This window comes from Eretmochelys imbricata, chromosome 17, assembly GCF_965152235.1.
Source record: "Eretmochelys imbricata isolate rEreImb1 chromosome 17, rEreImb1.hap1, whole genome shotgun sequence".
NCBI lineage: Eukaryota > Metazoa > Chordata > Testudines > Cheloniidae > Eretmochelys > Eretmochelys imbricata.
This window is the reverse complement of record NC_135588.1, coordinates 10,111,411-10,121,498: the sequence shown is the minus strand read 5'-3', so window position 1 is coordinate 10,121,498 and position 10,088 is coordinate 10,111,411. Positions and strand designations below refer to the sequence as shown.

Sequence of the window (10,088 nt, the reverse complement as noted above, 5' to 3'; positions counted from 1 at the left end):
ATGTGTGACTGAGAAGATGAGTTTTAAATATAATTAGGCACTGGGGAACTTTGTGGGGAAGACACGGGCACCATCTTAAGCAAGGAGAAGCAGACTGCGCCAACGAGAAGTTGATCTGGTTTTGCACCAGATTGTTTAAACTAACAGCATGGTGGTGGGGAAACAGCAGGGGCCAGGGAGTATCCAGCTCAGACAAAGACTACACCTGCCAGTAGCTATACAGATAACTCTGTATCTGGGAATAAAGGATAGGACAAAAATCACACCCCTGCTGGAGCTGCCTAGGTTAGGATTGCAGAGGTACATTCCAGAGAAAGGGTACCAAATGAAGGCGTGTGGTATGCAAATAAGATACCTGGCTGAAAAATAAAACCTATAAAAGTCTATCTCTCACGTTGAGGAGCTAAAAAGCAAGTGGAGATGAGCTAGAGTACTTGACAGTGGAAGAAGGACCTTGACAGAATAGGCATTTCTGACAAATCAGTGGGTACTGTAACACCTGGCTATACACGATACAGGAAAGGGCAGATTAGGGGAGTCGCGCTATATCTACAGAGTCAGTAGCATCTAATGCAAGAGTATCTCTCAATGGAGAGGAGCACGGGGTACGATCAGTATGGATACCAACACAATAGTTACATTACCTGCCTTATCAGAAGAATGATAGTAAGTTCAGTGTTTGAATAAGATCAAAGGTGCAAAAAAATTCTAACAATAATATCAGGTGACTTCACCTACTCGCTTCTACTGTGGCATTTTACCAACTTAGAACACCATTTAGAGAGAGAATTTCTCAACACCTTTACATTGTTGCTTCTTGGAACAGCTAATTGTAGATGAGCCAAGAAGCTACGCTCTTAGAAGTAATGCTACGGGTGAGCCAGTGATGACCGCGTACGCTCGCTGGTGTCTGAGATCATACCACAGACTAGCTGTGGTGCTTGGAAGTCTTCAAAAGACAGCTTGGGATAAAAGAGGGAGCTAATCAGAATGCGTGCGAAGCAGCTATTGATGTCAGAAAGCGTGCATTCCCCTAAGGAGGAAGGCAAGGTGAGAAAAGAAGTGGGATTAAATGGGTGAAAGGTTATTTGCACCAAAGTGATTGGTCACACTTTTTATATTAAGGTTCCATTTTTGTAAGGGTGGACAAATGATTAATCGATGGACCGGACGTTGGAGGTATGTGGTTTGATGGTTAAAGCACCTCAGTAGGAGTCATTGTAGATGGCCTATTCAGCTATTGGACTCTTAACAATTGATTAGCTATTTATTAACCATCTATTACCCCCTTTATAAACTACTTTTAATTAGAAAGCGTGACCAAACTATCCTTAAAAAATGGAAAGGCAGCCTGAACAAAGCCACTAGCAAGGAACATACATTGGTTGTTAAAATGTAACATGGGAATGTGAATAAAAAATAGACTGAATAAAACAAAACCCAAACTGCTTAAAGTATATCGGAAGCAGCAAGCCTGGAAGGTTTCAGAGTAACAGCCATGTTAGTCTGTATTCGCAAAAAGAAAAGGAGTACTTGTGGCACCTTAGAGACTAACCAATTTATTTGAGCATAAGCTTTCGTGAGCTACAGCTCACTTCATCGGATGCATACTGTGGAAACTCCACTGGAAAGAGAGTAAAGGGAACAATTAGAGAGGGAAAGGAGCCATCATGGAAGCTCATTAGCTTTGTTGAATTAATGTTGGGTGAGATCAGGCCCTCAAGTTGTAGGATGAAATTTCCAAAAGGAAAATCCTTCAGCCTAAACACCACTCCCATTACGGTGCAAGGGAAAATCCCAGTTACTTAACTGCAGCACAATCAGGTGCGGGGTGTGTGTGGTTGTATATAATGAATGCATACACTGTATTATGTTTGAAGTTATTCAGGGAACCTTTAAAAATCTATTTGGTGGTGACCTACTTACTGTGAAAAGGTCTGCATAGTACAATAGTCCATGCAGATTATGCATGGAAACTTAATTACATATCACTTACTATTCAGAAATAAGCATAAGGTCAGCATTCTCGGTTCAGCTTTTGAGATCTCCCTCCCCCCATTAAATGGGACCAACGTTCACAAAAAGCCTTGACAATATGTATTTATTCGTATGTTACATTTAAAGATAAATAATTTTGAGCAATAAAGGGAAAATAGTCTGCTCCTGACACAAATAAATAAGGCAATGCACAATAGTCATAAAATACAATTATGCAGAACAGATACAACAAAGTTTGCAGAGATTTTTCTTTTTTTTTTTTTTTACATAGTAAAGAGTTGTAGAGTCGCTTCCAAACCAAAAAGAGCGCAGATTTTTTTTAACATAAATTCCTCAAGCTGGGTTTCTTGGAGAGATTTTTCTCCTGGCGGGATTTTTAATGGGATTTGTTTTCACCTTTCAGATGAACAAACGGATACACAAACTGCAAAGCATTTGTTAAGCCCCTCCGGCAACCATGCATTGGTCTACAATACAATTTGACACCAAGCGATAAATAATAGTGGTTTTCGGTGGCTTCGCCCGCCAGCAAAAGAATGTTTTTGTTGTTTAATTTAACCTTGAGTGTTCCCAAATTATTGGATGGTAACTGTTCTCCTCCCCCTCCAAATACCTTTTATTTTGGCATTGAGTTATAGGTTTAAAAAGGGCTCCTTCCCCTTTAACAGTCTCCCTCTGCCCATCTAACTTTGGCCCTTTTGCATACACCTGAATCGTCTGCAATTTTTGACCCTTCTTTATCTTGAAAAATGCAAGGTGCAGCTTTTAAGGTGTTGGGCTACCAGCACAGAACAAATGGCTAGCTAGATCTAACTAACTGCTCCTGGATGAAGCCTGCTAGCTTGGGAAAGATCTGACAGCGATGCTACCATGCATCCCGGGAATTCAAAGAAACCGTCATTAAGTTGGTTGCACTCAATTTTTCTTTCTTTCATAGATCCACAGGTATCTTCCCAAGGCAGCCTACTGTTTAGAGAGAGAGACTTTCTGGCCTTTTTAATTCATTGCTCCAATAACCACCGATACGTCTACACCTTGCATAGTCTTAACACATTTTAGGGCCAAATCCTGCTGCTTTTACTCACCTGAGTAATCCCACTAAAATCAGCGAGACTACTCAAGGGAAATTCGCAGGACTGGCCTTAAAAAGGAACTGTTGACCACTTTGACAACATTTAATTAAAACCTTTTTGGTTTGGTTTCTTTATTTTAACCACTGTCTTTTTTTTCTCATCCCCTGTTCTACAAATTCAACAAAACCCAGCTACACGAACTGACTAAGCAGTTCTACTGGCTAGCAGGAGCGCTTTAAATACCTGTCACTTTCACCCCTTAATACATCATCTCTGCAGTGCCAGGGCTGCACCACCCTTCAAACTGCATTTTGGGAAGGAGCTCTCGTCCTCAATTTCAGAGGACCAGTAGCGGGCTTTCTTGCCCATGTGCTGCTATGTAGAATACATATTTCTGCACAACCGCCCCTCTGCCTGCGTAGAATGGATTCTTGCTGAATAGCTGATGCATCATTCTGCAGAGAGAATGAAGCCCTGGGGAAAGCCAGGATGGTTTAAATGTCAGACTGCACAATCCCATGGAAAAGAAGCAAGGAGCGGGAGATCTTTATGTATCGGCTAGAAGGGAGGGTAGGGAACAAACCCATCCTGAAATGCATGAAGACTGATTGGCATTTCAAAGTACACCGAGATTTCCTCTGCCCCATTTTGTGAAATCACAAAGGAACATGTCGCCTTAAAACTTCTCATTTCTCTCCTTAGTTCAGGTCACATGAAAGTTGATAGTGGTAACTGACTGCATGATATTTGGGTGTATCTGAAATGATAGACAGCCCTCTTAAGGGACCAAGAAACTATACAAATGGCACAGATCAGATGGACAGACAGACTGGTTTAGCCAGGACCTTGTTGCAACAATATTCTGAAAAAAAAAAAAAAAAAAATTTTTTTTGACTGAACAAGGAAGTTTTGAACACACTGTTTTTGGGGCAGCTTGATCAAGTAAGGCATGAATGACAAATCCTCATTCGTCAAAGGTTTACAGAAAGTGGATCAAATTTAAAAGCGACTTCCCCCTAACTTCATGATGTATTACAGGTTTATACATCTTCAACTCTATATGTAAACATCTTTTACTATTGTTTCAAAAAAAAAATCTGAGAATAAGGGTCTCTACCCATTTTATTGTCGAACAAGGTAGAGATACTGTATAGTCTTATAATATTAAGGATACAAAAGATTGTTGTGTCTTTGTACACCTGAAATTTATTTTCCTTGATTTGTAAGAAAAATAACAGAGGAATGAGCGTCCTGTACTGATTCTTTGGCATAATTCAATCTGTATCTTTGCACAGACTATAACTGAGGGTAATGTCCCTCAAATTTCACAGTGGGCTACTTGTGGATTATAATCTGTTTCAGAAATGCATCAAATTTATCCTGTTTAAAAGATGCAAGTGAAACAATGGGTAAACAGTCACTGTTCTAATACTATCCAGTGAAAACACCACTTTAATGTTTAGTGGTTTTTTTAAACTCTGGTCCTGTTAGTTCTAACTGCTGAAATTTGTGTAGAGTGGTTTTTTGTTTTTGTATTTTCAAACATACAACACTGATTTATTCCCTTCCTAGGTGAAATCCCTTAAAGATCATCTAAGATAGACCAAGATGTTATGGGTGCGCTTTCCCGACGTGCTTAGGGTTGGCCTAACTCTGCTTTCACTAAGCCCAATGGGGAGTTTCACCAATGACTCCAATGGATGCAAAGTCAGGCCCAGCAGTCAGTCCTTTTGAAAATTCTACTCTCAAAAGGTAACTCAAGATGATATCAACTGAGCCATGAACTTTAAGGGCATTTGGATCCAGGGCTTTGGTTCAGGACTAAATTTAATTTTAATAGCTCCCTTGGAAGAGATTTGGCCATCTTTAAAAGTGAGGCACATTGGCAAAGGATGGAATTTTCAAAAGTGCGTAGATGATTCAGGAGCACAAGGTCTATTGCCAGTCAGTGGGATTTGCGCTTCTGGATTTTTTTTAAAAAGTGTCCATGTGCCCACTCTAGTGAAATCAACGGGTAACTTCTTTAGGATCAGATCTTATCTCTTGTTGGCACAGTGGTAATTCTCTTTCTGCTATATCATTAAACTTTCAATCTAACTGATCAGTTTGAAGACTCTCACAGTACGTCCTGGATCTCGGTATGTCCTATAGTCTATGTGGTGACCCTGTGGAGATCTAAACACACTGACAAACTAAAGCCCGAGGACAGATCCTGGGCTGGTTTAAATTGTCACAACTCCTTATCCCCGCGGAGGAGGTGTAAGTATTGTGCCCCTACTCTAAACTTTCAGTCCAATACAGAAATGAATGCTGCAGAGCCTCCGTAATACGTGCGAATGACAGAGAACTATTGCATGGAAACATTCCAGAGACAGCAAATGCACTCAAATAAAAATAGCACCACAAAATACCCTTTCTTAGTGCGGCAAATGCTGATACCTACATGGGAATTAGTGATGTCCTGGATTCTATTTTTCAGAGGTCATGAAGTTCTAATCCGATAGGCCCTAATTCTCTCCGAGAAGGCAGGTGTGCAAACTGCAGGGCATGCGTGTTCGTGAGGTTCTGCAGATCCCTGTGCTTGCCCCACTCCACACAGGTGCAGGAGTGGGAGATCCAACCCCACGAGAAGGGGCTTAATTTCCTATGCACTAAGCCAGGTTTCAAGAGCTGACTAACCTGAAAGTGTAAACTATATAGGGCCAGATTCTGCCACCTTGGAATACTTGCAGAGTAAGGTACTGACGACTTACTGTGGGGAAGGGTAGCAGAAATGTCTCCCTGATAGCTGGAGTCTCTTTTTATTACAATTATTTATATTGTGGAGGCACCTTGGGTCCCCAGCCCAGAACCCTGTTGTCCAGACAGAACAAAAAGCCAGCTCCTACCCTAAAGAGACTCTAATCTTTCTGGCCCAGATTCAGCACCATGCTAAGCAACTGTGTAGTGGTCAGCGAAGTAGGGAGGGGTTTAATCACAAGTTTAACTTGAAGCACATGCTCAGGGGCTGTGGGCACTGAAAATTGGCCTTCACGTCTTCTCAGACAAGTGTCACTGAAATGTCAGCAAACGCTACTGTTAAGGTTTTTTTTAAAAGACTTAAAATTGCAACAATCTGGACATGACGATTTAGTGTCTTGTATCTCTTAGAGGCAGCAATTTACAAGTTGCCCCCTCAGATTTTAATCCTAGCTTTCCTCTTCTCGTGAGGATGGTTGGCCCAAGGATACCTGACGCTCGCAAGGTCCCTGTAGATATGCTGCGGATTACTGCCAGGAGTCACTAGTGGCCTAGTGAAGATATTTGACCAGGAGTTTTCTGACTAAGCTGGCTTGGCTTCTCGGAGACAGGGTGTTTTTATTCTCTTCCACAGTGTGATTTCTAACGTGATTACTTGGGCATAAATGGTTCGGGATGGCCAAAAACACGCGTGGGAGCTGGGACATCCTTTCACCTCTCCTAGGTGAACTCCACAGCACTTGCTTGTCTAAGATCCTGCTCCAGTGCTCATAGACTTCAATGGGCGTTGAATTGGTGGCCTTAAGTCTGCATGCCCAGGGAGGTTTGGTCAAGCACAAAATATCTCTAGTGGGTTAAGGGTCTGATAGGTCAAAATAGGACTCCAAAACCCCAAATTCCTTCTGTGTCTCAGACATGTAGCTGGACAATACCTAGAGACTAGGAGAGGGTAGAATGCAAAAAAACAAAAACAAAACAAAAGGTTTGCCTCGCCCTACAAAGTGAGCATAACAAGGACTATCAAACACAAACCTCATCAGCTCATGGTGGAAAATTTGTTTGTTTTAAAAGTCTATTACAAATCTCTGGACTATTTACTACATTACATGGAAGATGCAATTAAAACATCATCTGAAGTTACAGTGCAAGAAATGCTTAGTCAGCGCTAAGCCCGTTTTCCTCTCTGTCCGCATTCACTTGTTTTCAATCAGCGTTTGCACTTTGTAGACGAGGTCCCTTGCTATCTTCAGGATTTCCTGGGCATTGTGATGCTCTGCCATTTCTACAAGACAGACAGACATAGATTTGTAACTGCCTGCCTCAGGAGTTCAGGCTCCTGCAAGCCAGGGAGACACACACGTGCAGCAATCAAAAGTATTGCATGACTGTTGACTTGCACATTTAACTGTGTCATAAAAGATCCAGGATTAATCCTTTAGGGCTAACGGTCCAGAGATCATGCCCCCCAGTGTTAACAATCCCTTTTGTTTCAGTTTTAGTGCTGGGGAAAATCCCTACAGCCACAGGGATCAGAGGAGGAATAGGCTAGCACGCTGGTCATCTTAAAACATACAGCTGACCTTCACACCCATTCCTCAGTGGCTCCGGGATGGAAGGCTCATACGCCCCTCTATTTTAAAACGTTCTCACACTGCCCACTGGACAGAAGTTTTATAGCTGCCTGGGAACTTTTTCCAACAAAAAAGGTAGAAACTCATTTGAGAACAGGCTGCTCCTGAGCCCTGAAAACCCATTTTCTTTCATCACCCACATAGCTCACAGTCTACGGCAACCAGGGGTCCAGGGCCCTGCCAAGCAGGACCCATGTTAGACTCGCTGGGGCCCATGGCAGAAAGCTGAAGCGCCGGGCCTTGAATCCTGAGGCCGCAGCCCGACCAACTTAGCTTTGCAGGGCCCCCTGCGGCAATGGGCCCCGGGTAATTGCCCTGCATGCTACCCTGTAATGCTAACCCTGACTTTCATATGTAGAAAAGCAGTTGTTGGGGCACAGTGGGGCCATGGAGTTTTTATAGCATGTTGGAGGGGCCTTAGAAAGAAAACAGTGGAGAACCCCTGATCTACGGCCACCAGCGAGGTTACCTGCCTATAAACACTGTGGCCATGAGTGAGGAGTGAGTTTGGGTTCCTCTGTTTTTTGGGTGCCCACTTTGAGCCACCTTCTTAAGAGTCCTAGCTTCTGAAAAGTGCAGAAGGCCGCCTCCTTCTGGAAAACAGGCCCATTAACATGTTCAGACCCAAACATCATGGTACCCAGAATTGCTAGAAAATCTTGGCCTATTGCCCACACTCTGATCTAAAAAACCCACCAGACAGTAATGGGGAGGAGGTAAGGAGAGGTGAAGGACACAATTCCGCTGCTTTTTATCAATGGGTTTTTTTCCCACAAACCCCCATCTCTTACCATTAAAAAACTTTATGATATCAGTGAAGTCCATGTTGTTATCACGGATAATCTCTCGATAGACCTCCACTAGTGCTAAGGCAATGAAAAGGACAAAATGTTCTGAAGAGATGTGCTTTGCTGCCCAAATAACTTCCCACACTGTAAATACATCCTCGTACAACAATTCTGAATGGGAATAAACATTACAAGAGCATCTGATTATTCAAGCTGACCAGTTCTGTTTCTCAAAGGACATGTTTTCTAGGGCTGTTGGCAGAGGTCAAACAGTACTAGACGTCAGATTCTGACATGCATATGAGTCATGGTGGCAAAACCTGCTCCTTAATGGTTATACAGGCTCAGTGAGCTGTCAAAGAATAAGCTTACTTCAGTTTGGAGTTTTTGTTTATACAAAGCTTCCTAAGAATACAAAAAATTTCCAGATTGAAAAATAAAACGAAAGATCTCCCTTTTGGGAGGTGGGAATGAAACATTCCTTTACAACACCAGGGATTTAAACAGCACTGGGCTGTTCCCTGGAGACTAGAAACTGACTAGTTTCATTGTGTGTCCTGAGTGAAAAGCAAAAGATAACCAGCAGAGAGGGGAGTTATGGGAGTAAATGAGATTTTTTCCACAGATTATGAAGACAATTTCACAAGACAAAGTAAATATACATCACAGTGCAGGCAGGTAATAACAGACATGAGTTTGCCACTAGCTGTCTAATCCCAATGGCCTGGAGAACTTTCCAAGCGAGCAAGACACAAAGGAGTGAGTCAGTGTGCTCTGTTGGACTGGACCTGTGAGACAGAGAGGTGGAGTGACTTGTCTCCATGCAGGCCGGGGCAGAGCTGGAATCAGTCTCCAGTTTCCCCTTCCTCTGTCTTGTCTATTTAGATGCTAGGGGCCAGATGTGTAAGGGTATTTTGAGGCCTAGTTGGATTTTCAAAAGTATCTAGGTGCCCAATTCCCATTCATTTCAATGGCCTTGAGGCATCTAGGAGCTTTTGAAAATCCCACTAGGGGCTTAAATACCTTTTAAAAATCTTGCTCTAAATTCGTTGCGCCAGGGATCAGCTCTTACTCGGTTTATGGACAACATGTAGGGCCCCAATTTTGCCTGGGGCTTCTAATCCTGAATCTTTACTAGTTATTAACAACCTCGCTTCCTTGAGGGGTTGAAAGCACTGTCTGCGCGGCTGAGGTGGTGGCTTTAAAAAGGGTGCACGGTAATTGTTACAGCAAAGAACAAGCCCTAAGGGTCTCAGGGCAGTTTCTGTATTTTGCCGGGCTGAACGTAGCTGCTGCTTGTCAATGTTGTGGGTACTGGCAGCGAGGCACGAATTGGACACAGAAACAGACCCGTAAGGGCTAGCGGGTGCTGGTGGAAAGTGGAGCAAATCCAGAGACAGCAGTGGAGTTACTTTGGATTTCCACTGGTTTGCCTGTGAGCAGAATCTGGCTCTAACCGTTGAAAACTCCCAAAACACCTGGGCCCATCTTCACCGACAGTGTAGGGTCTGCAGCAGTAATTCTCAGACCTCAGTGGTTCAGGAGCCAAATTAGCGATCAACGTTACCCAAAAGTCATGCGAATTCATTGTTTCATTTACTGTAGTGCTATAGATTCACACTTAAACAGGGTGAGAGGGAAAGACTTAGTTTTTATATATATTATGCTCACAGCAAAATGACAGGCCCAGTATTATTATTTTTATCAGCTAAGATTGGTTAATAATTTAATGAAATCACACAGTGTTTTCTATCATGTGCTGTAAAGAGCCACTTGCATCTCACGAGCCTCAGTCTGAGTATCACTGGTCTACAGTGTGCGTTTGGCTGTGGGTCTCTTTGGAGGAGGGGGAAGCAGAT

General features: G+C 42.8%; 1 protein-coding gene across 4 annotated transcripts in view; it reads right to left on the bottom strand.

Moving 5' to 3' along the window:
• Nucleotides 1-2,084: 2,084 nt before the first annotated feature.
• The window catches only part of SGSM2 (small G protein signaling modulator 2), a 147,193-nt gene continuing 139,189 nt past the window's right edge, over nucleotides 2,085-10,088 (bottom strand). For 2 of the 4 annotated variants that reach the window (XM_077836577.1, XM_077836573.1), the window contains 2 exons: nucleotides 8,233-8,400; nucleotides 2,085-7,092 (listed from right to left, as the gene is read on the bottom strand). In XM_077836577.1, coding sequence (XP_077692703.1) covers nucleotides 7,004-7,092; nucleotides 8,233-8,400 — 257 coding nt within the window. In that variant the 3' untranslated portion in view covers nucleotides 2,085-7,003. The remainder of the gene's footprint in view (nucleotides 7,093-8,232; nucleotides 8,401-10,088) is intronic. The other 2 variants (XM_077836575.1, XM_077836576.1) reach the window with 2 other exon arrangements.